Consider the following 15,014-nt stretch of genomic DNA (forward strand, 5'->3'; position numbering starts at 1 on the left):
TGTCAATTTCTTTGAAAATGTTGACGTGAGGCTTATTACTTCTGCTGTAAACGCTGTTCCAGTTAGAGAGAAGACCACTGTGCTCCCCAGAGATGTGCTCAGCCCAGCCTGAGTTGTGAAACACAGTGAGTGAGCTCGTCTCCATTATTAACTGTACAGGTGAAAAGAGAGACAGAAGGACACAGTCGCATCGTCCAGGAATCACCAGTTCTTGGTTGGTTGGGTTTTGCTGAGCTTTTCAGGAATGTGACAGAGAGAGTGTCGACATGCCATTTGCAGAGTGGGGCTCAGTGGGTCCCATTCTGAACAGGGCTTGTGGCAAGATATGTGGGTAAAGAGGGCATCCTGAGCCCCCTGGGTGTTTGTTCCCTGGTCTTTTCCCTGCAGTGGGATAACCACCTAACAGTTTGTTTTTGATGACCATCTAAAAGTCTGAACCACTCTGCATTTTCAGTCTGTCCTTCACCATGTTCCAAGAGCTAGAGCCTTCTCTAAGCTCCAGTCTCTCAGGATCAGGCAGAAGATCCTCATGCCAGTCTGTGGGCAGCTGTGCCATGGCAGGGCTGAAGGTGCCCTTGCTCTGAGCTGTGCACACACACATCTGGCTGAAGGTGCCGTGCTCTGAGCTGTGCACACACACATCCAGCTGAAGATGCTCGTGCTCTGAGCAGTGCACACACACATCCGGCTGAAGGTTCCCATGCTCTGAGCGGTGCACACACACACATCTGGCTTCTTGTTCCTTGCCTGCAAGCCAATATCAGTGTTCTGTCTTAGATGGATCCCAATAGTTTACACCTGTTCTCTGAGAACCAGACAAATGCTTCACAGGCACAAAGCAATCTTTCCCCAGCCCCGCAGGCTGACGGTACCACTTCATAAATGGAGAGTGCCATGATAGGAGCGGATTAGCTGACAAGAAATGGTGGCAGACCTGTCTGAGCCCTTCTGTCTGACTCAATAGTTGTTCTTCAGTCCAGGGTAAATTGTGCATATTTGAGGTGTCTATTTGCTGCGTCCTCTGTGTGTGAACCCACCCTTCACACCCTTGCCACCATCATGACATCTGCCTTGATCACACTCCTGTGATTCCCTGTACACTTTTCACTGCATAAATCCTCCTCTCAGACTCATTGTTTCTAGGTAACGATCGGTTTGTTTTCTGGCCACTATATATTAGATTACATCTTATGGAATTCAATTTAAATGGAGTAATGCTGCATGTGCTTTTGCTGGGGCGTGGTAGCTCATCTGACCAATTTCACCTAGTATAATGTTTTTTGACATTTACCCTTGCCATGGATCAATAGCTTGTTCCTTTTTCACCACCTAGTAGTATTTTATCATAAGAATAAACCAGTCTGTTGAGTCACTTACTGATGTACATTTGCATCTTGTTTGTAGCCCTTAGGGGGAAAGCTAAAGAGAACATTCCTGTGCAAGGCTTCAGGCACACGTTTCTCATTGCTCTAGGGTCAATACTGAGGAGTTGAGTGGTTCAGTCATGTGACTGCTGTGTACTTTGATTTTTAAAGCACTGTCAAACTGCTTGCAAAATGATGCCATTTTGAATCCCTTGGCACTGTGTGAGCTCCAGGAACCCCAGTTTCTTGTTAGCATTTGGTCAGCTTTTAGTGGAGCTGTGCTAAAGCCCACACAGTGTGTGTGTGTGTGTGCGCGCGCGCGCTGGGGGGGTGTTTGTCTCAGACAGAATTTGTGTTTCCATGACTAGCGGTGTTGGGTATCAGAATGCACACTCATTCCCCCCTTCTCTCTGCTAGTTAGTTCTCAGCAAATCCTCTGCCCCTGAGTGTAGGAAACTGCCATGAGGACACGTGCAGCCTCATCAAAGTGGGCCGCCAGGCCTGGGGGCCAGGTATCGTGTTCTGCCCCGTGCTCTGCTGTTTCGGTTCCACAATCATCTTTTGAAAACATTTTAATTCCGATGGCGATTTATTTTTTCCAGTGACCTGTTTCTGTCTGAGTAAATTGAGTACCTTGTGTCTTTAAAGAAATGTATCCCTTTTGTCCTTTGATAGTCTTACTGCTTACCAGTCTCCCCCCTCCTCAACCTCCCCCCTTCAGTCTGTAGACCCAGCTTGTTTAATGATTTTTTTCTCTCTACCCCTTTTCTGGTTTTTTGTTTCAGAGATTTCTGCTCTGGTCTTCATTTCTTGACTTTTCAAGATAGAAATATGAGGTTGTTCTTTTGAGGGCTCTGTTATTTTCTAACGTGTATGCTGCTGTAAATCCCTGCTCGCTGCAAAGTCGGGGCAGCCGGATGCTCTCTTACTGTAATGTGTTTTCATTTTTATTTCATCCAAAATGCTACTTTGATTTCATTTTTCATGAAGTACTTAGAAGTGTGCTGTAAAGTTTCCAAATATTTGGTGCTTTTCCATCTGTCTGTCCTCAGACTTCTGCTCCAGTCACACTGCTCTGAGAACATACTTCCTGTGAATCTACAAAGCCTTGTGTGGGCCCAGACCACTCGTTCTGCCAAGCCCTCCTTGTGCATCTCAAAAGCCTCTGCTGCGTGCCCGGGGCAGGGGCTTTGCTGTGGCACGGGGTAGAGTTGGTGCCATGTTGCTTACAGGTTGTTTTCTGATTTGGTAGTTACTATGAAGTGGAGGTGAAACTGTGGTGTTGGCCCCTGTCCTCTCATCCATGTACACTTTGGCTCCACACATTCAGAAGATATTTAGATGCTTAAACGTTTGGAATTACATCAGTCGTGGTGGCATTCAGCATCATTCCCAGCATTCGCAAGGCAGAGGCAGGTGAATCTCTGAATTTGGATTCTAAGGGCACCCTGGTCTACAGAGCAAGTTTTAGGACTGCCAGGGCTACACAGAGAAGCCTTTCCCCAACAAACAAAGAGTTAAAAACATTTCAGATTATATGCTCTTTTGTGTGACTATAATACCACAGCCTCTTCTCTTTTTTGTTTGTTTGTTTGTTTGTTGTTTTTTCGAGACAGGGTTTCTCTGTGTAGTCCTAGCTGTCCTGGAACTCACTCTGTAGACCAGGCTGGCCTCGAACTCAGAAATCTGCCTGCCTCTGCCTCCCAAGTGCTGGGATTAAAGGCGTGCACCACCACCACCCGGCCCACGGCCTCTTCTTAATGGGTGTCAGCATCTTGTCTTTGACAATCCATCTGTCCAGGAATAAGCTGTGTGCTGTCTGATGCCTTGCCCCCGTCTCCCACCAAATGTATGTGCTGAAGCAGCCCTGGACCCTCCCCCCCCAACCCCCATGACTGGAAACAGCGTAAAAGAGGTGTGTTTATGGTTAACTGAGAGTGTGGGGATGGGATGGAACTCAAAACCCAACAAGACTGTTTGCCACAATAGGATGTACCCCAGGAGTGCCCCCCTCAATGTGCTGTGGAACCCACTGGAACACTTCTGTCTGTGTCCTTCCTGCTGCTGAGGTCATACATTCGATGTCAGAATATGGTGGGAATCCCACTAGAGCGTGTTCTTTTTGTTTAAATGATCAGTTGTCTTTCAAAATAGATTTAAAAAAAAAAGATTTATTTATTTATTATATGTAAGTATACTGTAGCTGTCTTCAGACACACCATAAGAGGGTGTCAGATTTCGTTACAGATGGTTGTGAGCCACCGTGTGGTTGCTGGGAATTGAACTCAGTACCTCTGGAAGAACAGTCAGTGTTCTTAACCCCTGAGTCATCTCTCCAGCTCTAAAATAGAATATAAAATAGCTTTATAATAGAAAAGAAATGGTCTTTTTCTGTTAAATATATTTCTGTTCTATATATCTACATTTTTTTTTAATTGAGAATAGATTCTTCTCTCATACAGTGCATCTTGACCACAGCCTTATCTTATTCTTAGTGGAATTACTTTGAGTTTTTTTTCCATTTAACTTGTTGTTTGCTATAGGCTTGCTGTAAATTGCTTTTATTATGTTTAGGTATGTCTCTTGTATCCCTAATCTCTCCAGGACATTTATCATGTAAGAGTGTTAAATTTTTTCAAAGGTTTTTTTCAGCATCTAATGCATTGATCATGTAGTTTTTTTTCTTTCTTTCATTTTGTTTATATGGTGGATTACATTGACTGATTTTTCATATGTTGAACCACCCTGCATCTGTGGGTTGAAGCCTACCTAATCATGGAGGATGATCTTTTTGATGTGTTCCTGTATTTTGTTTCCAAGTAGTTTATTGAGTGTTTTTGAATCTATGTTTATAAGGAGAATTGATCCATAATTCTCTCTTTGTTGAGTCATTTTGTAGTTTGGCTATCAGCATAACTGTGGCCTGACAAAATGAACTGGGCAATGTTTCTTCTGTTTCTATTTGTGGAATAATTTGAGGAGTATTAGTATTAACTCTTTGAAAGTCTGGTACAATTCTGTCCTAAAACCATCTCGCCCTGGGCTTATTTTGATTGGGAGACTTTTAATAACTGCTTTTATTTCCTTATAGGTTATAGATCTATTTAAATTGTTTATCTGATCTTGATTTAACTTTTGTGAGTGGTATCCATCTAGAAAATGGTTCTAGATTTTTCAGTTTGGTGGAGTACACGTTCTTAAAAGTACGTCCTTATGATTCTCTGCATTTCCTCCGTGTCTGTTGCTATGCCGCCCCTTTGTTGATCTGGATATTCTCTCCCTCTTTTAGTTAATTTACATAAGGGTTCATCTATTCCCTCTCAGAACCAACTCTTTCATTGATTCTTTGTATTGTTCTCTTTGTTTTCTTCCTGTTGATTTCAGCCCTCAGTTTGATTATTGATTTAATGGCTATCCACTCCTTGGGTGTGCTTGCTTCTTGTTCTAGAGCCTTAGATCTGCTGTTGAATTGCTGGTGTGAGTCTCTCCCTTTTTTTTTTTTAATGTAGGCACTTATTGCTATGAACTTTCCTCTTAGCACGACTTTCATTGTGTTTCATAACTTTGGGTATGTTGCATATTCATTTTTATGGAATTCTAGAAAGCCTTTAATTTCTTTATTTCTATCTGGACCCGCTTTTTATTCAATATGCAGTTGTTCACTTTCTAGAACTTATAAGCTTTCTGTTGCTTCTGTTGTTGCTATCCATCTTTAGTCCATGGTGGTTTGGAAGGATTTATTTAATTTTCTTATATCTATTGATACTTGCTTTGTGTCCAAGTATTAATTTTAGAGAAAGTTCCATGAGGTGCTGAAACAAAGGTATATTCTTTTGTGTTTGGGTGGAATATTCTATAAATATCTGTTCGCTTCATTAGGTTTGTATTTTCGGTTTATTTTTTGCCTAGGTGACCTGTCCATTGGTGAGAGTAGAATATTGAAGTCTGCCACTATTAGTATGTGAGGGTCAGTGTGTGACTTGAGCTTTCATAGTGTTTCTTTTACAAAAGTGAGTGTCCTTGTGTTTGGGGCATAGATGTTAAGAATTGAAATGTCATCTTGGTGAAATTTTCCTTTGAGTATGTAATATCTTTTCTGTCTCTTTTCATTAGTTTTTGTTTGAACTCTATTTTGTTAGATATTAAAATGGCTACACCAGTTTGCTTTCTTGGTCTAATTGCTTGAAGATCCTGTGTCCTTTTACTAGGGAATTGAGACCATTGATTTTGAGAGATATTAGTGGTTATGGTGGACTGACTGAACTCAAGACCCCCTGCTTGCTGGGCCAGCAGTCTACCACTGAGACATTTCCCATGACAGAATACCATGGAAACAGTCTTCCCCCTTATTCCTGTGTATGAGGTGTGGTGTGTGTTTGTTGGTGCAGATGTTAGCATGTGTGAACGTGCTAACACGTGAAGGAGCCAAAGGTTGGCATCAGGCGCCATCCTTCTCTGTTGATCTTCACCTTTGTTTGTTGTTTTGGATGCATTATTCCCGTGTGCGATATGAAGGTGGGTAGCAATCTGTGTGTGCCAGGGGAAGGTCAGAGGGCACTCTGTGGAATCGGCTCTCTCCTTCTACCTTCTCCTAATTGTCAGACTTGCAAAGCATGCCCCTCAACCATGAGCCCATCTCCCCATTCCTCTGCCTTCATATCTGAGACAGAGTGTCTCAGCCTCTGCTAATAATCATGGCGTTGGTGAGGGTGTCTGGCCAGTGAACTTCAGGGGTCCACCTGTCTCCATTCGCGTCTGATTCTCCATCACAGTGAGCTTTGGACTCTCCTGGCAGACATGTTCACTGCGTGTGCTGCCTTGTCTCAGTGTCTAGGAACTATTTATTCTGTTCACCGCTGTTCTGTTTTCCATCACTCTACACTTCCTTCAGGAAGGGAAAGGACATCAAGACCCTGTTCTTATTCCTCCATTTTAACTCACAGGCCAAGCCCAGCACATAAATTATACTGTTACATCCATTTTCTTACAATTTGTTGCTGGTAGATAGTAATACAAAACAACTCATAAAGTGTTGTTTTACAGTGAACACCTTTTGCTGTATCACCCACACCGCCTGACTATGGAGGCCAATGCCATCCTCCCAAGACAGCATCGTTCCTCAGTCAGGTTTGATGTAGGGTAACCCCAAATCTCAGGGGCTTCCAGAACAGTTTTTTTTTGCACCCAGCACCTCTGTAGCTGGCTCCTGGAAGTTCTGTTGTCTGCCTTAGGATACACAAATCACAAGGTGTCATTCACAAGATAAAAGGGAAACCTGAGAGATACAGCCCATCTTTCAGTTTCTCCTCTGAAGATGCATATGTTACACCCACATCTCATTGACTCTAGAGAGCCCCATGGCCAGGTTCTGGTGTGAGGAAAAGTGTTTTAGCAATTATGTGATGACTCATGGGCTCGTGTGAATTAGTCAACTGTGGGCAGGCTTAAGGACATTGTGTCCATAGCCTGAAGTCACTGTGTCATTAATGATGATCTGAATGAGTGTCCCCAGAGGTAATAGAGTTGGTCCTCAGGGTGGTGCTACTTAGAGATAAGAGTCTGATGGGAAGTTCTTAGGTCATTAGAGGTGTACCTTTGAAAGTGGTCGTGGTGTTCTAGCTTCTTCCTCCTGCCTCATGGGCATAGGCAGTTTTCCTCTGCTGTATGTTCTTGGCTATTGCCATCTGGTCATACACACACACACACACACACACACACACACCCGCCACTGCTGTCACCACCACCAGAAGCTTGAGTTGGAACCTCTAATTTCGTAAACCTTTTTCCTAGAAGTTAATTCTTGCTTCAGGTATTTTGTCGTAATGGCGGAAAGCTGATTATAAAGGCATCTTGATCTGGCTGTATAATTCATGCAAATATTCTGTCCGATAAAATGGCCTTATGTTTGGGGAGCGCTAAGGGAAACAAACGTTGTCAAGTGTATTTCAGAGTAAACAGAGTGATCTTGTGAGAGATTAGCCAGATTTCTCCCCGATCAGGTTACCAGTATCTCTTAAAGAACCTCTTTAAATTACTTCTTTAATTAATCCCAGCTAGCCAGAGTCCTGGGGAAAGGAATTTACACCGTTAGCCTGTCCTTCAAATATATTTCCTCCTGGCTTCTGCTGTTTTTCTCTACTTTTAAAAAGACTACCTCAGGGTAGTCTTACACAGGAGATGCAGTTATAGTCTATACAGACTTAATTATTTTCTCAAATTTCCCCTCATTCCTGAGTATCGGACCCATTAAGTCCTAGCTGAAGATCACTGCCACATCCCAGAGGCACCTTGGGTTTAGCCAGAACTCTTGGCCCCTTTCAGTCCTGTCTGCTGCTCCTTGGCCCTGTTTCTTAGTCACTGATCCATTGCTGTGAAGAGACATGACCGCGGCAACAGATTTAAACATAAATTGTGGGCTTGCATTCAGTTTTAGAGGTTTAGTTCTTTGTCTCGAAGGCAGGAGCATGGCAGTACCCAAGGTCTTGGAGCAGTAACATTATGGTCTCTACAGGTCAATAGAGAGTGAGCTTGGGCCTGGCATGGGCTTTTGAAAACTCAGAGATCACCTCTTTAGACACACTTCCTCCAACAAGCCACACCTCCTAATCTCTCTAATCCTTTCCAATGGTGTCACTCCCTGTTGACCGAGCACTCACAGATGTGAGCCTCCTGGGCTGAGGGGGATTCTTACTCAAACCTCCACAGCCCTCTCTCTCCCTCTGCTGTTGTTTTGCTTTCTCCTGCCCCAATCACTCCCAGGCACAGTCACTGGCTTGCACTGTGGCGGCCTACCCACTCTCCCTGACTGCACTCGTTCTCGCCTCTGCCTGCGCTCCTGTTTCCTTCTGCTCCCTCTTCGCCTGTCTGGGAAACCCAGCTCAGCTTCGCCTTCTGGCCAGGCCTCATGGCTGCGCTCCCTCCTTGGTACCTCTACTGTGTGATCCAGCCTTCCCGGCCGCTCATCCCTCATCTGCTTGTTTCCGTGCAGTGTGGACCGACCCCCTCGGAAGCCCCGAGCGAGCTTTGTCTCCGCATTCGTGACTAGATGTCTGGCACCTGTTAGGTGTCTCATAAATATTTGAGGAAAGAAAAAATGAGCAAGGAAAATCATACTCAGAATCTGTGTTCATCACAGAAGTGTTTGGGTGTGATAAAGAATAAGCTAATTAAAACTACAACAGGAGATACTGTTGCAGCATCCGAGGCACACATGAGCAGACAGCAACAGCCGACCCCAGCCACCGGCCATGGCGCCAGCGTGTGGAGGCCGTGTTCACATCGGTGCTGGCATGATCGACAACCCGATGAACCCAGACAAGACTAAGATAAACTACTTGTCCTCCAGTAGAATAAATATTTCAAATAAAGTCAACCCAAGAAAGTCAGGCCAAACAACTATCGATTGCTAAAAGCCTGAACTTGAGCCCAATGAATATTCCAAAGTTCACCTCCATGCAGCCTGCCTAAATGGTGATCAATACGCAATTACTGCCCCCTTTAAACATGTCCTAGCTACCGCGCTGCCTACCCAAAGAAGGGCTTGCTTGCTTTTAAAGTCTTTTGTTTCTTGAATTTGCTTAGGCAGGGGAAAAAGAGGGCCTTGGCTCAGCCAGGCTCCTTCGCCTTTAGTGTGGCAGGCAGTCCTATGTCATTTGTGAAATGGTTACAGCGAATGCTCAACAGAAGCCGAAGGCACCCTGGTCAGCAGTCGTCATTCATTTCAGGACGCCTTTTTCTGGTGGCTAACCAGTGAGCATGTGTAACTCTGCTTCCTAATTTCTGCCCGCATGATTATCTGCCCTAGCCATAACCTCTATAAATCCCAGCTTGTAAAGCTGGGTTCAGAAGTCCAGCCGCAGCAAGAATGAGATGGTATTTGTGTAGCCTCCTACTAGAATTTCATCTTGAGACAGAAAGTTCTTCCCAGTGGTTATCAAGCCTCATTTGCCTCCTCCTGATGTTTACACTTTCATATTTCTCTTAAATAAGCCTTTCTCACGCCTCCCCACCCCCTGCTGCAGTCAGTTCTCTTTTTGTATTCCATTTACTCTAGTGCCACAGTCTGAACCGTCCTCCCTGCCCACACGGTCTGCCCTTCCGGCCCCTTTTCTCTCTGCTTCTAGATTGAACCCTCTAAATGTGCCCCCTTTAGTGCCCACCTTCTGAGTGATTGGATGGACCGTGGCTTCCCTAGCAGCACAGCAGGGGCCTGGTGTGCACATTTGCACACACCATCCTGACTGGCTTTATTCCCATCTGGTGCTCTGCTCTGCCTCAGCTCTGCCACCCGTGCCACAGCCACTCATCCCTCTGTTGACAAGCATGCCCTATGACCCCCTCACTGGCTTCTCCCAAATGAAGCTGCTCTTTCCTTCCTCTTAACATCTTGAACATAACTACCATTACTTCTGTCCTTTAAATCTGTTTTTACTATCATTTCCTCAAATCCCTTAAAAACAAGAAACCTCTGGTCTCCAATAGCCAGGACAATGTCTGAATGACATTGGCTACCTGAGTTCTATAGAAGCCTTCTTCCTGTCTTCAGACTCAATGGCTGGGTTGAAAGTCATCTCTGAGTAGCTGGGTGGTTATCTGTGCAGAGGAGGATAGAGGTGGGAATAGTCGTCTCATGTCCTAAACACCTTCCTGTCCCCTAGCTTTCTGCACAATGTAAGCTCTAGGGTACTGTGGCATCTTTCATCTCTGACAGGAAAGATGTCCAGCAGGTATTGTGGAGGACCAAACCAGGGGCACTTCTCCGCATTACTTCATGTTCATCTGATCTCCCCTGATGGATTCTACTTTTTGGAGCAGAATCCATGACTTTGTGTCTACCACAGTGTTGAATAGGTGCTCAGTAAACACAGTGCACTTGGGTGGTTGATTCACCATCTGTACCCAATTAGGAAATAATTGATGTTTCTCTTTACCTCTTAGAGTGTTAAAGAAAATCAAAAAAGATTTTAAGAAATTATGCTTCTGTTACTTTTAGATCTTTTAAATCTTAAAAGTCTCCAAAGTTTCATGTACTGAAGGTTTGGTTGCCAGCCTGCAGTGCTGTTGGGAAATAGTGGAACCATAATGAGATAGGGTGTCATGGAAAAGAGTGAGGTCAGTGAGGGGGCTATGTCCTTGAAGACGGACTTCAGGACCACCCCCACCTGCTTCCTGAAGACCCCAAGTTGAACAGCCCATGGCCACACAGCCCCGTGGTGACATGCTGTGCTTTGTGGAGCCAGGTGAGCACAAAATAAGACCTCAGAACAGGCAAGATGAACCTTTCTTCTAAGTTGTCTCAGGTATTTTGTCACAAATTCCCTAGAGAAATCTACAAAGTGGTAGCCGCTAACCCGACCTTCAGCCTCAAGGGTAGTATCACCTTTGGTTTGGTTTAGTTTGTTTTTTTTGTTTGTTTGTTTGTTTGTTTGTTTTTAAAGTCACTTAACTTTTTTAATTTTACAAAGAATATGTTCGCTGTGGGAAAGGGAATACAAAGATGCAGAAGAAGGACTTGTGAAGTTCAGCATGGTTTCATGACAAAAATACTTGAGTGGGGAATGAAAGAGCTCGGTAACCCTTGGTAACAGGCACCTGCAGAATGTCCACAGCTAACACCATACCTCATGGTCAGCGAGTAGACGGTAAGATGTCTTTTTAGGCACTGAACTGGTGCTTCTAGACAAGGCAGTTGAGCATTGCTGGAAAAGAAAAGACATCCAAGCTAGGAAGGAAAAGGAAGAGTTATTTGTTTGTAAATAACATGAAGTTATGCTGTCGATTCCAATAGTGCAGCTATTAGATAAAACTAATAAAAAAGTTATATGATCAGTATAGAAAATTAATTGTATTTTATTGAGACAGGATCTCACAGTATAGCTCTGGCTGACCTGTAACTCCCTATGTAGTCCAAACTGGCCTCAGCCACAGATATCTTCATTCTGAGTGCAGGGATTAAAGGAATGTGTCATGTTGCTCCCTGCAAGAAGCATACACTAAGTCAACTCACTGTGGTAGTGCGAGCCCACGGTCTCAGCCCTTGAAAAGTGGAACAGCAAGATTAGGAGTTTGAGGCCAACCTGGGCTACATGAAGCCCTGTCTCAAAAAAGAAAGGAACATCAGTTTTAAACTGCCACCGGTGAGTGATGCCGAGGCAGTCCTGTTCTTCTGTGATAGAATGAAGCTGGGCCTTACCTCACATTCAAACTTAACTCAGAAAGACCAGAGGCCTAACAGTAAGAAGTCTGAGAAGAAAATACAGGGTAAACATTCATGACATTGAATGCAGTAATGGTTCCCCAGGTATGAGAGCAAAAGACAAAATTAGATCCATTGAACTCTATCAAAATTTGAAGGTTTTATTCTTCAAATGATACTACTAAGAAAGTAAGGAGAGGGCTGGAGAGAGCACTCAGGTGTTAAAGGTTAGAGTTCACCACCAAAACATCCAGAAAGTGAGAATATTTGGCAAAATGAGGAAATTATTTTATCATACATGTGTTGAGGGACTTTAGAATATAAGAAAACAATGCTTAGAACACAATGAAAAAGAGCACTTGTTTGCCCTGTTTAAAAATGAGCAAAGCAGGCTGGACTTGGTGCACACCTTTAAGGCAGGTGTATCTCTGAGTTCCAAGACAGCTTTGTCTATGTAGTGAGTTCTAAAACAACCAGGGCAACACAGTGAGACCCTGTCTCAAAAAATAATAATAAAATAAAATAAAATAAAATAAACAAATATGAGCAAAGCTTCTAAGTGGGTGTTTCCCCAAAGACAATGTATAAATGTCCAAGCCCACTAAATGCTCAGCTCTATTAGTTACCAGAAATGTAAATTGGAACCACACCTATGGGCCTCCTGGGAACAGGCGCTTTCCACCAAGTCTTGCAACATGAGTTTGATCTCTGGAACCTATGTAATGGAATCGAAGAACTGACTCGCACACATGCCATGGCCTGTGTGCTTCCCCATCATACAGACACTGAGACAGCATCGTTACATCCACTGGGATAACTAGAACCCAAAGGCAAAAGTTTCAAGGTGTGGAGAAAGTGGATCCTTGTCACAGCTGTGAAATGATGTGTCCCACTGTGGAGAGCAGTCTGGTGAATAAACATCGGTACCCTGTAATGAGCAACCGTCTCCTAACATAGATAGATGTACCAAGGAAAAGGAAGTCTCATGTCCCCTTGAAATTTTATTCATGGATATTTACAGCAGCATTACCTATAATAGAAAATATATATCCACTTGTATACAAACCTACATATAGATAAGATAATTATACAATGAACTAGTCACCATTAAAAAGGGGAATGGACCACTGACAAGCTAGAACACGGGTGAGCCCAGAAAACATGATGCCAGGCCACAAAGAGCACATATAATAGTGTTTGCCTGAACTGCCTCGAGAGTCTGTAGACACAACAGAGCTGTGGCTGCTGGGAGCTCAGGAGCAGGGAATGGTGGAGGAACAGTTCAAGGGTGCTTGGTCTTCTCACAGTGGGGTGGGACGCTCTGTGGTTGGTCACGGGATGGTTACCTGTTTGTGAGCACACTGATGCCACTGAGTTGTACATTCTCAGAGGACAAATCAAGTGATGTGGTTTGTATCTGGTAAAGCTGTTGAGGGAAGGCGGCTGCTAACAATCTGATCTGCTTCTCTAGTCTTGCGATGCGCTTCCCACAGAATTGTCATAACACTTGTGGGAATTTGAACGTTACCATTTGCAACCATAAGATTTTGTTCTTGGGTGGATAAGAATTTATTCCTCCTATTCCAGATTCTCCTATTAGTGTATATAGTAATCTGCTTAGATATTTCATAATGTAAACATTGTCTCAATTTTTCTGTTTTTATTGGGAGATTTTTTTTTATCTAGTAAAGTGAGTACACACTAAGGAAAAAATGTCTGTCTAGTGTTTCTTATAGAATGCCTTTTGTTTGTAGGGAGAAGAAGGTCTCCCGGAGTAGCGCCCTGAAGGTGCTGGACCACGCCATGATTGGGCCCGAGGGCACAGACAATTGCCACAAGTTTGTTGACATCCTTGGCTTACGAACCATCTTTCCACTCTTCATGAAGTCTCCCCGGAAGATCAAGAAGGTGGGAACCACAGAGAAGGAGCATGAAGGTAGGGTACGCTGTAGGGGCCACTGGGAGAGGCAGGTGGCTCATGCTGAGGGAGAGCACTTGCTTGTGTCTGTCTCCTGTTCCAAGCATGGCAAAGCAGCCCAGAGACTCAGGGTGACCAGTGGCCTTTGTGGGTCCTCTTCTGTGTTTGCTTGAATCCTGGAGGCTCCACTCCCCTGGCCTGTGTGAGTGCGTGAGAAGGCTTTGTGTTCTTCCCTGTAATTTGCGGTGAGGTGTCTCTCTGATGGAAGACCCTTTTGAAAAGAGTAATGAGGTGGCACCACATGTCACCTCCGGAGTGGTACTTTCATGTATTTCTGTATTAAAGTATGATTCAGCCAACATCAGGAATTGCCGGAATAAACTATTTACAGCCCAGGTTCCCCTTTTTATGTTTCTCCTCCCTGATAGAGCATACTCCTAGCAAAATGCCGCTGTGAATTGTGAGGCCGTAACCAGAGTAGTTACCGCCAGGCCAGTGTCTTCCTGGTATTGTCTGCTGGCCTGCAGCATCCCTCCCCCAGTAAATAGCTGCAATGCAATCTGGAAGGCCCACAATTTATGGGCATTGACAGCTCCGCTGGAGGCTAGCAGACACTTGCACCTGAGAATTTACATGGTTGGATGGCTATTTTAAAGTGCAGGAGTGTGCAGAGAGACAGGAAGCTGTGTGTGTGAAAGAGGAAGGAGACCTGAGCTGCTGGGGAACTCAATGGGTCTGTCAGGATGCACTGTGGCCCAGGATTGGGTGACTTTTTCCTCAGTGATTGGTAGAGTTGGCCTAGGCACATGCCCTATCTGTTGTGCCCCTCACTGTCTTGTCTGTGTCTCAAGTAGACTTGGCGCTCTCTCCCGCAAACTTGAAGGTCATTTGAGTGATCATTTGAACTCTCCAGAGGCAGCACTCCGACTAAGAACGAGTTAGAGACCTCATCTGATTCCTGTCAGATATTGACCAAGCTAGCTGTAAACGAGTTAACCCTGCTGCCAGCCTTTCTCTTCCTCTGTAGAGCTCAGCTAGAAAGGGGCTGTGGGAGGAGAAATGAGGGCCTGGGTATCTAGACAGGCTGTGGCAACCAGTGTTCACTGCTGCCAGGTCCCACGAGAGCCGTGTTCCTTGCAGTCTCATTTAGACCTCACCGCCAGTGGAGAAGATGGTGCTATCCTTGCTTATTCTTATAGAAAATCAGCTTGCACAGGGGCTAGTGTGTAAGCTGTTGTGTGTTTATGTGGATATATGTGTGTGCATACATGGGAAGATCAGAGAACAACTTCAGATGTTGTGCCTCAGCAGCTGTCCTCTGTTTCTTGAGACAGAGACCCTCTTTGGCCTGGGGCTCACTAATTTGCTAAGCCAGTGTGCCCAGCAGGCCCCAGGGGTCCTCCTATCTCTGTCGCCCCAGTACAGGTACCATCCTTTTCCACTTGGGTTCTGAGGATAAACTCGGGTCCCCATGCTTGCAAGGCAGGCCCTTTACTAACTGAGCCATCTCCTCCTGCCCCTAGCCGGCCCCACCCAG

The 15,014-nt window shown here is 44.7% G+C and overlaps 1 protein-coding gene across 2 annotated transcripts in view; it reads left to right on the forward strand.

Moving 5' to 3' along the window:
* Window positions 1-15,014, forward strand: part of Ctnnbl1 (catenin beta like 1) — a 152,542-nt gene that overhangs the window by 85,376 nt on the left and 52,152 nt on the right. For both annotated transcript variants that reach the window (XR_007977993.1, XM_052184144.1), the window contains exon 11: window positions 13,314-13,495. Coding sequence is in view for 1 of the 2 variants with exons in the window: in XM_052184144.1 (XP_052040104.1) it covers window positions 13,314-13,495 (182 nt within the window). In the remaining variant the exon portion in view is untranslated. The remainder of the gene's footprint in view (window positions 1-13,313; window positions 13,496-15,014) is intronic.

Source organism: Apodemus sylvaticus, chromosome 5 (assembly GCF_947179515.1).
Source record: "Apodemus sylvaticus chromosome 5, mApoSyl1.1, whole genome shotgun sequence".
Classification (NCBI taxonomy): domain Eukaryota; kingdom Metazoa; phylum Chordata; class Mammalia; order Rodentia; family Muridae; genus Apodemus; species Apodemus sylvaticus.